The 21,007-nt window shown below is 41.4% G+C and overlaps 1 protein-coding gene across 9 annotated transcripts in view; it reads right to left on the bottom strand.

Annotated features, from left to right (window-relative positions):
- CCSER2 (coiled-coil serine rich protein 2) overlaps positions 1–21,007 on the bottom strand; it is a 296,048-nt gene that overhangs the window by 151,065 nt on the left and 123,976 nt on the right. For 8 of the 9 annotated variants that reach the window (XM_033940825.1, XM_033940821.1, XM_033940822.1 and 5 more), the window contains exon 4: positions 17,284–17,374. In XM_033940825.1, coding sequence (XP_033796716.1) covers positions 17,284–17,374 — 91 coding nt within the window. Of the gene's footprint in view, positions 1–6,352; positions 6,506–17,283; positions 17,375–21,007 lie in introns of those variants that run through there. The other variant, XM_033940830.1, reaches the window with a different exon arrangement.

The following is a 21,007-nucleotide window of genomic DNA, read 5'->3' as shown; positions in this document are numbered from 1 at the left end:
GGCTGTTGTAGACAAGAAAACATTAAATGGTTTCAAAGAAGGTTTGGATAGATTCCTAGAAGAAAAAGGGATTGGGGGGTATAGATAGGTATAGACCATTGCTCAGGCAATGGGCCTGATGGGCCGCCGCGGGAGCGGACCGCTGAGCAGGATGGACCTATGGTCTGCCTCAGCGGAGGCAACTTCTTATGTTCTTATGTTCTTAAGATAAGAAGCAACAAGCACCCATGTATAATGAATAAATAAGAACAACTATATGAAGCCATAATAAGGGATTAATAAGTTCAGTAGGAGACCCTTGACATTTATATTCAATATATTCAACATAAGATGATGAAAGATTATTAATAACGAGACAGTTGGAATATATAGTAATTTTGGGGAATGGAAGAAATATTATCAAGAGGGGACCACATTCTTATGGATTTATATCCTTTATTTATAAGAGAATTATCTTTACATTCAAGGTTATGAATCATCATTACAGTGGCCCACCACTGTATTGTTAGGTTTATGTTTACTATTTGTTGTTTATTCTCTACTCATATTTGAAATTTTTATTGTACAATGCTTTGAATTCCAGGAGAAACATTTAATCAAATTTGAATAAACTATGAAACTATTTAATATGTGAGCAGATTTTCAATGTGACAAAATCATCTGTAGAGATATAGCTATGAGAGCATCTAGTAATTTAGATTGCCAAACGTCCAGGGCACCAGGCAGGGCAAGGGATCTAAAAAGGTAAAATATTGCAAATGATTCTCCAAACAGAGGTCCAGAACATATGAATTAGTGGACAATCGCATATCATATGTTTAAGATTAGCTAATTGACTATTGCAATGTCAACATTTATTGGAATCAGCTAAATGGGCTCTATGTAATTTATTAGGGGTCCAGTAAGCCTTGTAAAAGAGAAAAAATAAGGATTGCATAAGACTTGTGGACATGGTGGGCCACAGGGTATGTTTGAGAAAGTTTAACCATTGCTTGTCAGAACTCACCCAATTAGATTCGGAAGACCAAAGGCATTTGATATGCTGTGTAAGGGTCAGAGAAGAGTCAATATAAATTCTATAGAACAGAGAAGTGGTATGACCCAGCATGAAACCAATGTGACTAAGTTCTAAGAACTTAGATGAAAGTGTGTAATTGCCATTTTAAGCTAACTAAGCAATGTTTTAGTTGAAGCCATTTTAAAAAAATCTATAGAGGGTAGATTATACTGATTCTGCAATTTAGAGAAGGGTATTAGATTGTTATTTGAGATTATGGTTTTAAGATACCAAATACCCTTCTGTATCCATGTAGTCCAGGATACTGGCTTATTATCAATAAGCATATTAGAGTTATACCAGAGAGGAGCTGACAGATGTTTTGCTCTGATTGGGTAGAGCCTTTTCTAATATTTGGATAGCATGATTGGTAATAATGGTGTCATAGGATATTAATGATTTAAGATTCTTTTGAAGGGAATGCATTTGAGAGGGACTGGATAGGTAAAATACTTCAACAGCATGGCAAGATGCTATTTATAAAAATCTGTAGAGCCCATGTCTCCATTTTTTTCTAGAAGTTTTCAGTATAGAAAGGGTGATCCGAGGAGGTTTGTTACACCATATAAATTTGGAAAGTGGAGTATCAAGTTCTTTGTCGAAAGACTGGGTAGCAAGTTTAGGAAGCATACCTAAAATATAGTTAATAATGGGAGATGGTCATCTTAACCGCTTCAATTCTACCCCACCAAGATAGATTATACGGAAACCATTTGGAGGTTAAGGTAGAAACTTTAGTTTTAGTTCTTTTTTTAAGTTTAGATTCATTAGCGTATTTCTATGTCTGTGAAACAAGATTCCCAGATATTTCAGGTGATCTTGGGACCATTTAAAATCAACTGGGCCCAAGTCAGATTGGAATGTTTTATCAGTCATTGGCATAGCTTCAGCTTTGCTCCAGTTAATGCAGTAACCAGAAATTAAGAAGAATTGAGAAAGTGACGGTATAGAAGATTAAGTAGTGACGGTATAAAAGTATTTGGTTCGGTGAGGAAAATAAGCAGATCGTCTGCATATGCAAGAGTTTTAAATTGTAGATCTCTACAAGGAATATCCCTTAATTGTTGTTGAAGTTCTAATTGCTATTAACAGGGGCTCAAAAGCAATGAGAGAAGAGGAGATAGGGGACAATCCAGCCTGATGCCTCTGGACAGTCGCACATCTGCTGAGATAATATCATTGATTTTAGATCTAGAAATAGGAGAAGTATAAAAGACTTTGACTCATTGTACAAAATTTTTACCAAAGCCAAACCATAATAAAGTTTTATATAAGTGTGACCATTCGACCATATCAAACGCCTTTTCGGCATCTAGTGATATAGCAATGGTTGCGTTATTTCTAGTTTGGGCTAAATAAATAAGATCATGAAAAATCCAAGCTTTGTCTCCAACGTATCTGCCTTTCATAAAACTAACCTGATCCAGATGGATAAGGTGAGACAAGAGAATTTTGCAAGAATTTTGCAGTCCAGATTGAGAAGGGAGATGGGCCTATAGTTTCCTACTTTAGTCATATCTCTACCAGGTTTTGGTAGGACCACCACAAGCGCTTCAGCAAATCTTCCTTGGTCAGTAGGATTATGCCAGACATGATTAAACAGAGATATGAGATTCGGGAGCCAATGGTAGACAAAAAGCCTTGAAGAATTCTATAGAAAAACCATCAGCCCTGGGAGGCGTTTTGAGATAAGGCTTTGATGGCTGATATAGTTTCAGATAGTATAATAGATGTACCAATAAAATCATCTTGTTCGTTGAGGGATGGATGAGGTAGATCCTGTAGGAAAGAGTCAGCTTACTAAAAATACTGCAAAATCAACATGAGTCCCTCAAACATCATTTCTCATCAGCATTCAATCATTTGGGAACCAGCCTGGCTGACAGCTTCTGCATACTCAGCTATTCATGGATTATACACCCAACATGTTCCCTGGATATCTGTAACGTCTCAACAATTGTTTTAGCCAATATTCACTGATCTGTCAAAATCAGGTCATGGACATGGTCAACAATTTCAGGAGCTGACAGAGTTTGAGGCCTCTTAGGTCTTGCTGCATCTTCAGTCTCAAGATATCCATGCTGAAAGTTTGCACACCACTTCTTCACTGTTGAGTATGAAGGGCATTTGTCACCCAATGTTTGCATCATACATTCATGGATTTCCTCTGGAGTTTTCTTCTGCAGAAATAGGAACTTCATGACAGCATGGGGTTCCACACTTTTTGTTGACATGGTTCAATCAATGGTCTGAAACAATGTCAAAACATAGCATTATAATTGTACAAACTGGAACTTTGCAAAATAAAACTTAATACTCTTTTCAACTATACTGGCAAAATAATGCTCAGTATTTAAGAAGTTAGTTGGGCTAAGAACTTTTCAGCACTCCCTTATAGATGGCAGACCGAAAAAGGTTCAACATTCCTAGTGTGAAGACAGGCTGAAGAGAGCCTGAAGGCTCAAAACAAAAGACGGTGAAAAAATTAAAATTTTCTAAACCAAATAAAAAAGAAGGGAAGGCACAAAAACGCATACAAAATATATGTTCAAAACATAAGCACAATAAAAATGCATTAGTTTGACATGCTGAGAGAAACTCGAAGGAACAGCTTCTCAGATCAACGGAAAACTGAGAACTGATAGTCCTGCAAGCTGCCTTCAGCCGGGAAAACACATGTAGGAACAGTGCAAGCGGTCTTCAAGTTTTAAAGTGACAGTGTACTTGTTGACTGTTCATGTCAGAACTCCTTAGATTGCGCCACCCACATGTGAGAATATACTGCTTGTCCTTGGATAAACTACTATATACACCGATAGTTTCTGCTCATTGTAGATGGTAAGTAAGCACCCTTTTACAATCAATATGTGGAGGGATCTCTCAGATTAACTCCTGCACCAATCAAGATGATATCTAAGAGCTCATGGAAACATCCTTCCGCAGTACTTGCACTCAGCCCGATTATAGTCTACACCAGGGGTGCCCAATAGGTCGATCGCGATCGACCGGTAGATCGCCAGGGCAAAGTGAGTCGATCAGACTCACATTGCCTTGACGATCTACCGAGCCGATCAGCCTTCCTCTCCCAGACATCAATTCTGCCGTCTGAGAAGAAGTTCAGGCTAGCCAATCACTGCCTGGCTGGGCGGAACTTCCTCTCCGACGGCAGAATTGATGTTGGGGAGAGGAATACTGGTCGGCCCGCAGGGAAGTGGCTTTGGGGCCTGTTACCCGATGGCAGCGGCGGCAGCGGCTTGGGGGCCTGTTCCCCGATGGTGGTAGCAGTGGCTTAGTGGAGGGTAGGGAGAAAGAAAGAAAGGGGGAAGCAGGGAGACAGAAGGAAAGAAGGGAAACAGAAAAAAAAGAAAGGGGGCATGAAGAGAGAAAAAAGAAAGGGAGGCAGGAAGAAAGAAAGGGCAGGGAGAGAGGAAGAAAAAGTTGGGGGAGGGAATGAGGTCTGGAGGAGAGGAAGCATAAAGGCTGAAAGAAGGGAAGAAAGATTGGATGCATAATCAGAAGAAAAAAGTGCAACCAGAGACTCATGAAATCACCAAACAAGGTAGGAAAAATGATTTTATTTTCAATTTAGTGATCAAAATGTGTCTGAATTTATATCTGCTGTCTATATTTTGCACTGTCACCTCAATAACAACCATACAAAAATAGGCAAATATACCCCCTCCCCTTTTACTAAACCACAATAGCGGTTTTTAGCACAGGGAGCCTATGAGTGTCGAGAGAAGCGCAGGGCATTCAGCGCCTCTCCCTGTGCTAAAAACTGCTATTGTGGTTTAGTAAAAAAGGAGGGGGGTATATTTGCCTATTTTTGTATGGTTGTTGACAGAGGTGACAGTGCATAGAGTCATCTGCCTTGACCTCTTTGAAAAAAACCCGGAATAGGAATGATAATTAACATTTTCTCAGCGTACAGTGTGCTTTGTGTTTTTTTAAAATTTTATTGTTGGTAGATCATTTTGACTTGGTCATTTTAAAAGTAGCTCGCAAGCCCAAAAAGTGTGGGCACCCCTGGTCTGCACAGACAGATAAGGCATCTACAATGTATATAAACATTCTGGATCTTTCTATTACACTGATGTCAAGTCAGAACTCTAAATTGGAAAAAAACAAGAGTGAAGATTGTCACTTGGGAAGCACTGTGCATGCTCAGAACTTTACACTTTTGTTCTGAGTGCTGTAAGAGATATTCTGCTCTGGTAACATGCAAAGTTGCCAATCCTGCTTGTCAACAGAAAAGACAACATGCATGAGCCAGGTCTGGGAAACCGGAAGGGTTTGTGGGAGAAGGGAGAGAGAGAGAAAGAACATTTGAGAGTAAGGTGAGAAAAAAAAAAAGTGCCATTCCCTCTTCCCAGCTAATCTGGATCAATATGAGTGGAAAAGTACTAATGTTTGTGCACCCTATTCTGCATCCATTCTAATCTTCCTACTATCCTTCTTCTCCCCCTTATCCCTCCCCGTCAAATTTAATAGTCAAACTAACAGGTATGGCTCAGGACAGACTAGAAAAGGCCAAGCATACATGTGGTAGATTGGAGGGTTCGAGGAAAGAGCATGCTAAAACAAAGGATAGAGATGTGGGAAATTTGCTGGGATCAGGTGACAGCAGAGTGGAGAGGGGCACCCATTCACCAATCAATATTACCAGGTGTCAGCAAGAACTGTCATAATGGAAAAAATAAAAAAAGCTATGGGATGAAATCTTTATAATAAACTGCATCTAACTTTTTAGAACTAAGAACTTAAGGAACAGCCTCAATCTATTCTAGAGCTAATAGGGTAGGAAGAATGTCACAAAAATTAAAGCTATTGCAATCATTTGAAAAATTTTCAATAAAACCACTGTGGAAAATATTTTACAAATCCTTTCCTCATATTATGTTAAGTCAGAATATGTTCTTGCTAAATTCATGAAACTAGCACCCACAGATAATAAAAACAAAAAGTCAAATACATTCCATCAGGGCAGCATTTTCTAATATTCAACTAGTAGCTCTCATACTTCCAATCAAACTTAAATAGTTTCAGTTTCAAAATAAATGAACATAATGAATCGCTATGATGTTGCTTGTTTTTTCAGCAAACCATACAGAAAAAAATTACTCTAAAGCACTAGTTTCTGAGAGATAAACAGGAAAGCTGTGCTTTCTATTCAAGTCTCTCACATATCTGCCAACTTCTTACATAACTACTAAACTAAAAGCCAAAAGAGAATATATTTTATTGTGCTAGTCACGGTAATGAGATAAAAAGAACAAAGATTTTCACTTCACTTACCTGAAAGAAATGTTTTCCTTCACATTTTCAGACTCTCAAATCAGAAAAGTTTATACAAGGAAAACATTAGGTCATCCTTAATACGAATAGGCTGAACTTCCACACAAGACGTAAATAACCAGACCTTCCTTCCTACTGAATTCCCAGCCTGTGTACTGCTGGGAAGTGGGCCTAGTTTTATCCTGTGACAATCATTATTGCTAACCACTTGCATAGCTGCTGAACTAGGGCTGCATCTATAAATATAAGCACCACCCAACCACAGAATGGGAGGAGGGAAATTTACAGTAGGCCGAAGGAGTACAATGGTAAGTTTCAGTTAACTCAAACATAAGATTGCCTAAAGGCTCTTGAGAGAATCGCAAGCTACAAGCAAGAAAATACAGAAAACAGAAAAGAAAAAGAAAAAAAGCCAGGAAGAATTAGGAGAAAAATGCAAGACAAGAATTTGCATTTAAAATTATTGCATTTAAAATCACCCACTTAAACCACTTAGCTACTACACATTTGCATACCCAAGGATCACCGGCTGTAAATACAAATCCTTTTTGGACGGATCTTTCATGTTCCAAGCAAGCTAACAGCAGTCATGGCTGGGGTAACTACATCAATAGAGCCAGGCTGACCTATGGCGCCTTTCGGAAAGTAATTAAAACCATACTGTTTGACCGATTCATCTCCTAATCAGAAGCCACACTAAATTTATTTTTCCTTCTGTCTATTCCTCGTGTAATATGCTGTACCTTCACCATTTGCTTTCTGTAATTCGCTGATTGTCCAGCCCTCTTCAATGTGAACCGCCTAGAAGTCATCTGACTATGGCGGTACAGAATAAAGTTATTTATCATTTCTGTACTGCCACTGACTAGATATATGCAACCCTGCATAAACAACTACAAGAGAGAATCCCTGCCAATAGAGCTTACAATCTAGTCAAGACAGCACATGAAACAAAGAATCTTGGAATTTTATTTATTAAAAAATGCTTAAAAACCCAAAAAAGCTGTAATGAGGAAGAACAGTGGTTAGGATGTAAAAGCAGCTCCAAAAAAGGTAGCTTCTTAGATTGTGAAACAATCAGAGAGGGAGCGTTAAGTACAAGATCAGAGAGTCTAATCCTAGTGCACAGCATAGCAAAGTGGAAAGCATAAACAGTAGAATCTCAGTTATCCAGCACCCATGGGGATTGGTAGATCCCGGATAACTGTTTTTCTGACTACCTAAGAGTTGCCAGATCTCAATTCCCTCCCTCCCTGAAGCACCAGCGTGGCAGCTGTCCTGAGCTGCAAACCCCCCTCAAGCCATGAAGCAGCAGAAGCAGGCGGTAGTCCTGAGCTGCAAACTCCCTCGTTCCCTTCCTTAACCGAAGCACAGCCAGTCAGCAGGAGGCAGCATTTCCAAAGGATAGGCCTTGCCAGGGCTGGCCATAAGTAGCCTGTTTTGAGCACAGCCTCCAGCCAACTGGCTGCTGCTTTGGTTAAGGAAGGGAGCGAGGGGGTTCGCGGCTCAGGACTGCCGCTGCTTCTGCTGCTTTGGGGCTTGAGGGAGGGAGGTTTGCGACTCAGAACCATTGCCATGCTGGTGCTTTAGGGCAGGAGGGAGGGGGGTTTTCGGTTCAGGTCTGCTGCCACTTCTACTGCTTCAGGGCCTGAGGGAGGGATGGAGGAGGATTTGCAGTGCAAGACTGCTGAGGCAATGGTGCGTTGGGTCAGGAGGGAGGTGGGGGTTCGCGGCTCAGGACTGCCGCCATTTCTACTGCTTCGTGACTTGAGGAAGGGAGGTGGTTTCATGACTCAGGACCACTACTGCTTTGGGGGATTCATGGATCAGGACCACTGCCACTTTGGGGGATGATTCCTCTCCCCCACCCCTACCCCCACCTCCCAGGGATACAGAGGGAGCCTAAGGGAGTCACTGATTGGCTCAGACGCTTAAAACCCTGTCCAAGGGGAGGGGCTTGAGGTATTTGAGCCAATCAGGGCCTTAGGCCCCTGCCCATGCATTAGATGATGCACCGGGGAGGGGGCCTAAGGCCCGCATTGCAGACTGTGGCATCCCTTCTGCTCCTGACTTAAAGGTACCAGGGAGGGGGGGGCTAAGGGAGGAGGGTGGCCTCCACTGGAAGGAGGGCCGCCGCCAAAACTGCCAAAACTGAACACACTGTTCCCATCTGGAAACGGGGTACATGCAGAAAGGTAAGCATGGACTCGAGTTCCAGAAAAGGCCTCCAATCTTCGGAGCCTTTTGTTGGAATAAGAAACATCGAGTATCTCTGAGCCCAAGTCATCTTGTGGACCTGGGTACATCGCTGTCAGATCCAGCAATCTATGAACCGCAGCCTGCACATGCCGGGCGTTATCTGGATTTCCCGTGACGAGAACAAAGAGAAATCTAAAGAAAGCTACAGATGTCACCATGGCTCTAACTTTATGGGCTGTGACTCGACCCTCTAGATCAGGGGTAGGGAACTCCGGTCCTCGAGAGCCGTATTCCAAACGGGTTTTCAGGATTTCCCCAATGAATATGCATGAGATCTATTTGCATGCACTGCTTTCAATGCATATTCATTGAGGAAATCCTGAAAACCTGACTGGAATACGGCTCTCAAGGACTGGAGTTCCCTACCCCTGCTCTAGATGCAATCCAGCCTGAGCATAGCAGAAAGAGATTCACGCAGCCAACCAGTTGAAGATGGTTCTCTTGGAAACTGGAGGAGAATGAAGCTTTGGAAAAAACTGGAAGTACAATGGATTGATTGAGATGAAATTCTGAAACAACTTTTGGTAAGAATTTAGAAAGAGTAAGGAGGCGGAATACTGTGAAAGGTAGGTCCACTACTAAAGCTTGTAGCTCACTGACTCTGTGAGCGGACATGAGAGCAATGAAAAAAATCACTTTCCAAGTGAGATATTTCAGATGAGCCGAAGACATTGGTTCAAAAGGAGGCTTCATCAACTGAGCAAGAACAACATTGAGATCCCAAACCACTGGAGGTGGTTTGATATTGGAAAGTCCTTTCATAAATCTGGAAACCACAGGATGCGCTGAGAGGGGTTTTCCTTCTATGGCTTATGGAAAGCAGCAATGGCACTGAGATGTACTTGAATGGATGTTGATTTGAGGTCTGATTGAGATAAATGAAAGAGGTAATCAAGAACAAGAGACAAGGAGTATACTGAGGCTACTTGTGATGAAGATCACACCAAGCAAAAATCTAGTCCATTTCTGGCTGTAACATTGCCTGGTGATAGGCTTCCTGGAAGCCTCTAAAATGTCTTGGACAGATTGAGAGAATTTTAGGTTAGCAGTTACGTTGAAAGGTACAAAGCTGTCAGATACTGCAGATTGTGATGAAGTAGAGAACCTTGACCCTGTGTAAACAGACGCGGAAAAACTGGTAGAAGTAGTGGTTCCTTGCTGCTGAGTTGAAGTAGAAGGGAGGACCAAGGTTGCCTGGGCCATCGAGTAGCTTTGAGAATCATGGTGGCATGTTCGTTTTTGAGTTTGACGAGTGCCTTGAGACTGAGAGGGAATGGAGGAAAAGCATACAGTATTTGCTCATCCATTCCAGAAGAAAAGCATCTGCCTCCAGGCAGTGAGGAGAGTATATCCTGGAGCAAAATGAGACAGCTTGTTGTTGTGGGGAGACACAAAGAGATCTATTTGAGGAGTTCCCCACTGACAAAAAATGTGATGGAGAAGCGATGAATTGAGCGTCCATTCGTGAGGTTGTAGAAGACGACTCAATTTGTCGCCAAAATGTTTTTCTCTCCTTGAATGTAGACTGCATTCAGAAAGACATTGTGAAGAACTGCCCAATTCCAAACTTTCTGAGCTTCCTGGCAAAGAGGGAGGGATCCTGTTCCTCCCTGCTTGTTAACATAGTGCCTGGCTACTTGGTTGTCTGTACGAATGAGAACTACTTGATCGTGAAGATGATGTTGAAAAGCTTTGAGAGCATTGAAAATCATTCCGAGTTCCAACAGATTTATGTGGCTCCGACAATCTGTATTGGACCAATGCCCTTGAGTACGGAGACCATCGAGATGAGCCCCCCAAGCGTAGGTAGAGGAATCTGTCGTGAGGACCTTTTGATGAGGGGGCATTTGAAACAGTAAATCTCTGGAGAGATTGGAAGAGAGCATCCACCAGTGGAGAGACTGTCTCAACGAAGGAGTCACTGTAATGTGCTGAGAGAGTGGATCAGAAGCCTGCGTCCAGTGAGATGCCAGGGTCCACTGAGGAATTTTGAGGTGAAGTCTGGCAAAAGGAGTCACGTGAACTGTAGAGGCCATGTAACCTAGGAGAACCATCATGTGTCTCGCTGAGAGTGAAGTTAGGAATGACACTTTGATGCAAAGGTGAATGAGAGAATCCTGACATTGAGGAAGGAATGCTCTGAGTTGCATATTGTCCAGTACAGCTCCAATGAACTGTAGGTTTTAAGAGGGCTGTAGCTGTGATTTTGGAAAATTTATTTTGCACCCCAAATGCTGGAGGAATGAAATAGTCCATTGGATCGCTACAATAACCCCCTGAGATATTGAATCTTTATTGAGCCAGTCGTCCAAGTACGAGAAAACCTGGAGACCATGGCTGCGCAGAGCTACTACTAGGCACTTGGTGAAAACTCTGGTAGATGATGCTAGGCCGAAAGGTAGCATTCTGTATTGAAAATGATGATTTCCCACCCAAAATCTGTGTGAATGTAAACCACTTTGAGATCCAGAGAGCATAACCAATCATTGTGATCCAGAAGGGGATACAAAGAAACTAGAGACAGCTTCCGAAATTTTTCTCTGACAAGAAATTTGTTGAGATTTCTGAGATACAATATAGGTCGCAAATCGCCCATCTTCTTTGGGATAAGGAAGTAACGGGAGTAAAATCCCGTGTTCTGCTGTTACAGAGGAACTTCCTCGATGGCACGGAGATGAAGGAGAGCTCAAGTTTCCTGAAGAAGAAGGGTGGCCTGTAACAGATTGGAAGGATACTCTCTTGGGGGAAGATCTGGTGGAACCTGAAGGAAGTGAAGAGTAACCTTCCCTGATGATTCTGAAGATGTTGAGTTGGAATGAGATGCAATTTGGGGAAGTTGACTTCGAATCCCAGAATTTGAAGAAAAGAAATGGTCTGAGATGTTTCTTGAACCACTTCCTGAGATGAAAAAGCCTTGATCAACCAGTCGTCCAGGTAAGGAAAGACACGGAGGCCATGTCACCGAAAAGATTCGGCCACTACAATCAGGCACTTCATGTATACTCTGAGAAACAATGCCAGACCGAAAGGAAGAACCTTGTATTGGTAATGACAATGACTGATCTGAAACCGAAGGTACTTCTGGGAAGCTGGATGAATTGGGATATGCGTGTAGGCTTCTTTGAGGTCTATGGAGCATAGCCAGTCGTTTTGATTGAGGAGAGGATAAAGCAGAGCATGTGACAACATCCTGAATTTCTCCTTGACTAGAAATTTGTTGAGAGCTCTGAGATCCAGGATGGGTCTCAGTCCTCTTGGGGACTAAGAAGTAACGGGAGTAGAATCCCCAGCCCTACTGATCGAGGGGAACTTACTCGATGGCATTCAGCAGAAGAAGGGATTGCACCTCCTGAAGAAGGGAGGACTGTACAGGGTCCAAAGCAGACTCTCTTGGAGGGCTGTCTGGTGGAAGAGTCTGGAGATTTAGAGAGTAACCCTGACAAATGATGATGAGGACCCAAAGATCTGATGTGATGAATTCCCAACGACTGATAAACAACTGAAGACGACCTCCGATAGGCTGAGGTAAAGGTTGAGAAATGATAAGACTGGCTATGCTCCGGAGAAACCGGTCAAAAAGGCTGTGCAGATTTAGCTGGTGCGGCCTGTTTCTGTTGGCGTGGTTGTTGCTGCTTTTGTTGCCTTTGTCTGCAAGGTTGAGATTGAGTTGGGTGCAGAGGCCTAGCAGCAAAACGACGCCGATATGAAGACTGAGGTCTGAAAGGACGCACAGGTGGAGACTTTCTTGTTCTTAACCAAAGTGTCCCACCTGGTTTCATGAGCTGACAACTTTTGGGTAGTGGAATCTAAAGAATCGCCAAAAAGTTCATCGCCCAAACAAGGAGCATTGACCAGACGATCTTGGTGGTTGACATCCTGCTCTGACACCCTAAGCCAGGCTAAACGCTGCATAGCCACAGACATGGCTGCAGCTCGAGAGGTGAGCTCAAAAATGTCATAGAGTGTACTAGAAATTTTTGCAGTTGTAGCACACTAGAAATGTACTGTTGAAAAAGAGGTACTTTACGCTCAGGTAAATATTTCTGTAAGGTGAGTACTTGTTTAAAAAAATTAAAAAAATGGAAAGCATAATTGCTGGACCAGTTGGCAAGCATAGCATTTTTAAATAAACGCTTGCCAAAGTGGCCCATTATCTTTCCCTCTCTGCCAGGAGGGACAGAAGCATAGACACTGGCCCCTGCAAAATTTTTAAGTGTAGACTCCACCAGAAGAGATTCATGAGGGAGCTGAGGCTTGTCAAAACCCGGAATGGACACCACCCTATAAAGGGAATCAAGCTTACGAGGAGCCCCAGGGATGGTCAAAGGAGTTTCAAGATTTTTATAAAAAGTCTCCCTGAAAGGATCCAAGATGGCTGCTTCAAGCTAGATGCACTGAGCTGTTCGCGTCGGGTTTGTCCCTCAACCTAAGAAATTTTCTTTGCCTCCAGCCCTGAACGGGCTTTGTGGATACTTACAAGCATGCCTAAGAGAAGAGGCCGGAACGCTGCTGCTGCTGCCTCACGGCACCCCGAAGTTCCCCCTCTTGGCAACATAGAGCAACTCCTGAGGCGAATATAGGAGGTCTCTCGGGCGTCGGATGGCGGCCTGCTGAGGACACAGGGAGGCGAACCCGTTGCTGTTCCTCTAGGGCACGATGTCACGCTGAGCCCCGATGCAAGGGCGCCGTCCCCACACCCTCAGGTCACCAGCTCTCCCAGGGGTGGGGAAACCCCGGAGTCCATGGTGTTTTCTCCCTCAGAGGTAAGATTGGATCCGGGAGAAGGTTTGGAGGTAGGGGCTCATAGTCAAGGAGCCCTAACGAATATGCCTGGAGATAATTCAACTTTACAAGGGGGCGATATCCAGGAGGCAGGCCCTGAAGAATACCCACAGAATGGTGAGCACTCTATCTTACAAACTTCAATTTCTCTGGTTAAACCTGCAGTGGTAACATTAGATTCCTTATGGGACCTAATTGCTGGTTTTGCAAAGTCTACTACCCCTAAATTTCAATACTTGGAAGGAAAAATTACAAAACATACAAAATAACTGAATGATTTAAGAAAAGAATTGACTAACTCAAATGCATCTATACAGAAAATTGAAAAGGAAATCTTCACATCTAAACAACTTCAAGAGACTCTGATTAAGGATAATACCAACTTGAGAAGGAAAGTTGAAATGCTTGAGAACAATTCTCGTAGTAATAATTTAAGGTTAATTAATTTTCCTAAACTTGAGATGGTAAATCCTAGAGAAATGCTTAAGAGATATTTAGTGGAAATTTTAGAAGTATCAGAGGAAATGTTACCACCATTTTCACGTGTTTATTATTTACCGATGAAAGCTTCTGTAGACCAGCAAAAAGAATTGGTTCAACAAACTTTAAATGTTTCAGAATTATTAGAGACGTCTGATAAGGACTTAGCATTACCAGCAACCCTGATTATAACTGCGGCACTTCCGCTAGATAAAACATGGTTATTAAGACTTTACTTTAAAAATAGACAAAAAGTTTTTCTTGGTTGTAAAGTACAGATGTGTCCTGATCTTACAAGGGAGACACAGAAGCGTCGCCGTGAATTTCTTCTTCTGAAATCTGGGGTTACATCTTTGGGAGCTACCATTTATTTGAGACATCCATGTAAATGTATAGTGTGTTACCGCTCTGTTAAGTATGTATTCTTTGAACCATCTCAATTGACAACTTTTGTGGCAATGTCTCGTCTGGATGGAGGAATATCTTGAACCCTATATAAAATTATGAGATCTCATTTTCAGTGCTACAGCTTTTAGCATCTTGCTATAAATTTTTATTTTTTCTTGTTTTCTTTAATTTTTTCGCTATTTCTAAAACTTGGATCTAGAATGAGGACTTGAGCATAAATAGTTAAATGTTTTCTTTATTGGATGTAAAATTAACTTTATGATTTTATGTTATTATGACTGTTAAGCTTGAATTTAAATTGAAAATCAATAAAGATTTAATAATAAAAAGTCTCCCTTAGAATGTCATGAAGAGGGAGTTTAAGAAACTTCTTAGGTGGCTGCTCATAATCCAATGCATCCAAAAATGCTTTAGATTTCTTTGAATCAGCCTTCAGAGGTTTAGAAAGTCTCTGACATTTCTCTCAAAAACTTTGAAAAAGAAGTCCGATCTGGTTTGCGAGTAGGCTCTTGAGAAGAAGGATCTTCATTAAAAGAGGCCTCATCATCATCAGTCAGAACAGGCTCTTCAGAATCTTCCCATAGATCCGAGTCCCGTATCGGTGGAAGACAACGTCGAGAATTGGATGTCGATGGGTCAAGATGTTTCATCTTTTTGAAGATTTACCCGATTTGACAGACATTGTCTCAGGAGATGTGTGTGAAGAACGATGTCAAAACTACATCCGACATTGAACCTTGAACAAAGCGTGTCTGCACCAATGAAGGCTTTCGTTCTGGTGCCAAGACAGTAGACACCGGTGCCGGAAGAGTCGATGCCGATAACAAAGGCTCAGACCGGACTGGCACCGGAGGACCAAGGGTCAATGCCAACAAAGGCCAGTGGAGCCAGTGTCGCCATGACAGGGAGTAAGATTTGCAATTGCTTCCATAACTGGACTCGCAGCACTTCTTCAATTTGCTGCTGAAGAGTCTGCACCAGTACCATTGGCTTTTTCGCCGGTACCTTTGGTGCCGCTCCAGAGATGGAGGCCAATGACGAGGCACTCATCTCAATTGGAGCCGAGCGTTTCTTAGGGCGCCTCAAAGTCTGCAGGACTTTGCTCACTGCTGTAGTGACCTGAGGGCCCGAAGGGGTGAGGGAAGGCTTCTTAGCCGGCTTACCCACTGGTTGCGACACATAGGTGCTTTCCAGCGATGTTGAGTGATATGACGTCAACTTCGGCGTGGACTCTGATGTCGGAGCCAGTGTCGAATTTCCCTCCATACCGGACCCGAAAAGCAAACGTTGTTGAATTTGCCGGTTTTTGAGGTTCCTCTTCTGAAGAGAACAATGGATGCACGAATCAGTCCTCTGGTCTGGCCCCAAACACTGGAAGCACCAGCGATGCGGGTCCGTGAGAAAAATAGGATGAGTACACCGTTCGCACATTTTAAAACCCGTTTGCAGACGGGACATGGATGGAAAAATGGCCTTGGCAAAATCAAAAGTAGAGGCTTGGGGCGTGAAACAGGCCTCACCACAAAAGTGAAAAAGTTAAAAAAAAAAATATATATATATATATATTTTTTTTTTTTTTTTTTTTTACTTAAAACAAAAGGAAAAAGAAAACTGACAGAAAAGTCAGGAAAAAATGCCGTGTGAGCGGGAAAGCAGCGAAAACATATCAACGATTGTTGATAAGCAACTTCTTAGCTCTGCGGAAACTAAGAAACTGAAGGAACCGCACACCTATGTCGGGCGGGAAGGCACTCGCGCTTGCGCAGTGCGGGCTATCGCAAACTTTCTAAACTCTTAAAGTGGCAATGCAATTTTAAAGTGGTCCGTACCGGGGCTCCGTCGGTGACATCACCCTTCAGTGAGAATATGCTGCCTGCTTGTCCTGGGATAACATATCTTACGTCTTCCTTTTTACACACATACAAAAGTACACAATTTTCCATTCTCAATGATCTTGGCAGCCTATGCAGTATCAAACACTTTAATAGATAATCAGGTAAAGTGTCATAGATCACCTGCTGAACAAATTTCAAAATTTTAAAATTGCACAAGGAAGCAAAATGGGTCTGGGTAGGGGAGGGGGGAGTTGGGAGGGTTGGAGGTTTGGTTTTCTGTTTGTGGTTTGCTGCAGGTTATTGTAAAATTTTGTATTGGGCACGTTCTGACCTCTTCCCATCTGCTCATCATTATTGTATTATTGTTTTGTATTGCGTTGTTCGTTTGCCTGGTCTCGGAGACTGATTTGGACTAGCAGATGTGTTTTTTGCTTATTGTTGTTTTGTATGTTGTTGCATTTGCCCAATAAAGAAATATTATACTAAAATTGAAATATGTTCAAAACGGGATGTCCCCATCAAAATCCTAGCTACTGAGTTCTGAACTGTCTGCAATTCTTTCATACGGACAGATGGCATATCATTGGGCAGGAGTGAGCTTTCTACGTTCCTGTCTCACGCTAAACCCCTCACTGAATGTCTGCCTCGAGTTCTCGCGTTCCAGCGGTGTACCAGGCAGGAGTGAGCTTTTTGCGCTACTGGCCCAGCCTTGAGCCACTCCCTGAATGGCTACCACAAACTCTCGTGGACCACCAGTGATTCAAAAAGATAAGTGGGGGGGGGAGGCAGAAAGGAGGTAAAAAAATTGTCAGAGTCCATCGGGACAGGAGGGATCCCTCCTGTCCCAGGCTACCAGGTCATACAGCAGGCTGGCAGAGGACTGCAACAAGTCCAGGAGGGGGGGGGGAGGTGGGCAATGACCCAAATATGAGACCCCTATTTTTGGCCCAAAAATCTCAGCTTATATTCAAGTATATACAGCATATTTGCTTCACATCAAAATAAAATTCAAGAGTTATTTGGTCTCATTTATTTAGTTTAGGACTCTAGGAGACAATATATAAATATCTGTGTTATATGTGAAAGCTTCAGTTGAAATAACAGTTAAATTGCCAATATTCAAGTACTAGGATAAGTTTACTAGCTGTTTTTAATTGTTATACAAACCATTATCATAAGGTATGTCTTCAGGGAGGTCCACATCCAACATGAGGTCATCATCTTCCAAATCACATGAGTCAATATTATTCAGAATATCCTACAAGAGAAAAGGTACAAGTGTGAGAAGAGGAGAAGATATATGCTACAAACATGTTTGCAAATTTATATGAATCTCTACTTTTCTAAATGATTAGTGATACACAATGCACTTGTATTGTGTGTGTGTCCATTTACATTAGATAAGTCAGGGGAAAAACAAACAAACAAAAAACCCTTACTAATCTTTCCATATGAGACCCCTAACAATATTTCCAGTAGTTCTAACAAGGTAGACAAAGCAATTGAAAGTACTTTACTAATTATATTAAAGATCAAAAATAAGCTATAAAAATAGACATATGGCTAAACATCACTGCAAATGATTTTGAGTCTTAGTTTCTTTATTGTAGATTAATGAAAGGTACACAGTAATATAGAAGAACAATTTTATAAATGGTGCAGATTAACTAACCCCCCTTTTTACTAAACCACTGTTCTTGATCCCCTTCTTAATCATTCCTAGCATTCTGTTTGCCCTTATCACCGCCGCCGCGCATTGCGTGGAAGGCTTAATTGACTTGTCTACCAGTATTCCCAAGTCACTTTCCTGGGGGGTCTCTCCAAGTACCACCCCAAGCATGTTTATGTCACGTTGCAGATCTTCGTAATCCTTCTGCATCTTCAGTACTCTGAATAACTTCGTATCGTCTGCACATTTATAATCACCTCACTCATTGAACCAATTTCCAGATGGTTTATAAATATGTTGAAGAGCACGGGTCCAAGCATTGAACCCTGCGGCACTCCACTAGTGACACTTTTCCAGTCCGAGTATTGTCCATTTACTCCCATTCTCTATTTCCTATCCGCCAGCCAATTTTTAATCCACGTATTTCACCCTTGATTCCATGGCTCGCAATTTTGCGAAGTAGTCGTTCATGCGGAACCTTGTCAAAAGCCTTCTGAAAATCCAGATATACAATGTCAACCAGGTCACCCTTGTCTATCCGTCTATTTACTCCCTTGAAGAAGTGCAGCAAGTTCATCAAGCAAGATCTTCCTCTGCTGAAGCCATGCTGGCTGGTCCTCATCAGATCGTGTCTGTCAAGGTGCTCAATGATGCGGTCCTTTATCAGCGCCTCTACTATCTTTCCCGGTACCGAGGTCAGACTCACCAGTCTGTAGTTTCCCAGATCACCCCTCGAACCTTTCTTGATGATCTTAAAGTGGTCAAACAAGGTTGAAAAAGCAACTATGAAAGCTAAAACGATACTAGTGTGCATAGGGAGCGGTATGGCCAGTAGGAAAAAGGAAGTATTGATGCCCCTGTATAAGACTCTGGTGAGACTTCATTTAGAGTATTATGTACAATTCTTGAGACCGCATCTTCAAAAAGATATAAATAGGATGCAGTTGGTCCAAAGAAAGGCTACTAAAATGGTCAGTGGTCTTTGTCATAAGATGTACGGGGACAAACTTAAAGATCTTAATATGTAAATTGTGGAGGAAATGCGGGAAAAGGTAAATATGATACGAAATGTTTACATGCCTAAGTGGCATAAATGCACACGAGGCGAGTCTCTCTCATTTGAAACGAAGCGCTGGGAGATAGCATAGGATGAAGTTAAGAGGTGATAGGTTCGGAAGAAATCTAAGGAAATACTTTTTTACAGAAAGGGTGGTAGGTGCATGGCATAGTCTCCAGGTAGAGGTGGTAGAGACAAAGACTGTCAGAATTCAAGAAAGAGGAGGATGCATATAAGCAGATTAGATAAGTTATCTGTCTTATCTACCATCATGTTTCTATGCAATCAGTTATTCTCTCACTAATGATATTGCACTAAAATGTGGAACTCATCAAGAGGGTCCTCTTCCCCTCTCAATCAATCTAGTTTTGGAACCATCCTTTATGCAATACGTCAATCCCTTTAAAATTCAAGGCATCTACTCCAAACACTGTCAATTTAAATTAGCAGATATCTTACTTTTTTTAAAAAAAATTATTTATTTAATTTCTTCCTAGCATAAAAATCTTGTATAGATAGTGTGATTAACACACAAAAATGATAATAGGAATCACAATTAAGCTTATAAAGAAAACAAAGCAAAAGAATAATCTTTAACTATTACATCCATATTAATCTCACTCAAGTCCTCATAACTGAATCCAAGAATTATTGAGTAATACTTAAACTAAGATTATATTAATAAATAAAAATAACTATCCTTTGCTAGATGAGGAGCAAATATATCTAATCCCCGAGTAATGGTGGTTGCTCCTCCATTTTCCAGTCGCTTTAAAAAAACATATTTTAAAGAATGGTACCTAACAATGCATTTACATGGGTAGTGAAGAAAAAATCCTTCTCCAATCTGTATCACCCCGGGTTTCAGCAAAAGAAACAGCGTCTTACTTTTTATTAAAAATCCTCTTTAAACACTACTAGCTTTTATATAACTAGCCTCCCAATTATTCACAATTTTCAGGAAAAATTGGAGATCATATCCCTTAATAATTTAATTTAATTTAATCCTTTGAGCTCAGCCACTTAAATTTTGCATGGGCTCCTCATATTTTAAAATATTTGGGAATTCTCAATAAGAACCCCAACCAGATTTTAAATTTAAACATTACTAAAACTAAAGATATTGTCACTCACATCTTATCAAAATGGTCTCCATTAAACCTAACTTAGTGGGGAATAATATCCACAATTAAAATGACCCTCGTTCCCCAAATTAATTATATTCTCGTGATGTTACCATCTCTGTCAAAAATCTTTTTATCTTTGGATTGACTGCAAGATTTGGAGTTTGTTTGGAGAGGCAAAAATGTTGCTTCTCTCTACAAAAACAGAAATCTTCAAAAAATGAATGGAGTTATTAAACTTACCAGATTTTTTTTTCATTTAGCATCTCTGGCCCATTATGGAGCTTTTTGGTATAATGCATTCTCCCACTTCCTGAACTCCCCTCATGGCTAGAAGTAGAAATTACAATCTGTTCCCCTATTCCACTGAATAAGCTAGGAAGAATGTACATTCCTTCTGAATACAAATTTTTTTTTATTTAATCCAAGCTACTCAATCTGCTATTCTCTCTCTCTTGATAAAATAGCTGATATTTCTTTATATTCTGACTGACAAATGTATCTGGAATAACTTAAAGCTTAAACACAAAGGTAGATTTCTTTTTGGAAAAATGGCAAGTACATTTCTCCCTCCTTATCCACGGTTTCCGTATCTGTGGATTCGCTTATTTGTGATTTTTTGGAAGCTGACTCCGCCCCCCAAAATTACATCATTAAAGTTCTTTTTCCTTTTATTGTACCGATAAAAAAGTATATCACTTACCATTCACTCTGAAAATTGCTGCTACCATGCTTTCTCCCACAAATTCGCTGCTTCCATGCTTGCTAATGTGCACTGAGAAAAACGCTGCTTCCCAGCATCCATAAAGATAAAGGCTTCTTCCCAGCATGCTTGCCCAGAAATCACTGCTTGCCTGCTTGCCCAGAAATCGCTGTAGAAAAGTTATTCGCGATTCCAATAATAAAAACAGAAGGCTTTTTCTAAAAACCGCAAATAACATTTAAAAAGTAATTAGCGGTTTTTCCATATTCGCATCTATGGTCCGCTCACATTCCCCGAGAATACAGAGGGAGAAATGTATGTGAAATTTGGTCCTGAAT

This window comes from Geotrypetes seraphini, chromosome 4 (genome assembly GCF_902459505.1).
Source record: "Geotrypetes seraphini chromosome 4, aGeoSer1.1, whole genome shotgun sequence".
In the NCBI taxonomy this organism is placed as follows: domain Eukaryota; kingdom Metazoa; phylum Chordata; class Amphibia; order Gymnophiona; family Dermophiidae; genus Geotrypetes; species Geotrypetes seraphini.
The sequence above is the reverse complement of the archived record's forward strand: the minus strand, read 5'-3'. Positions and strand labels throughout refer to the sequence as shown.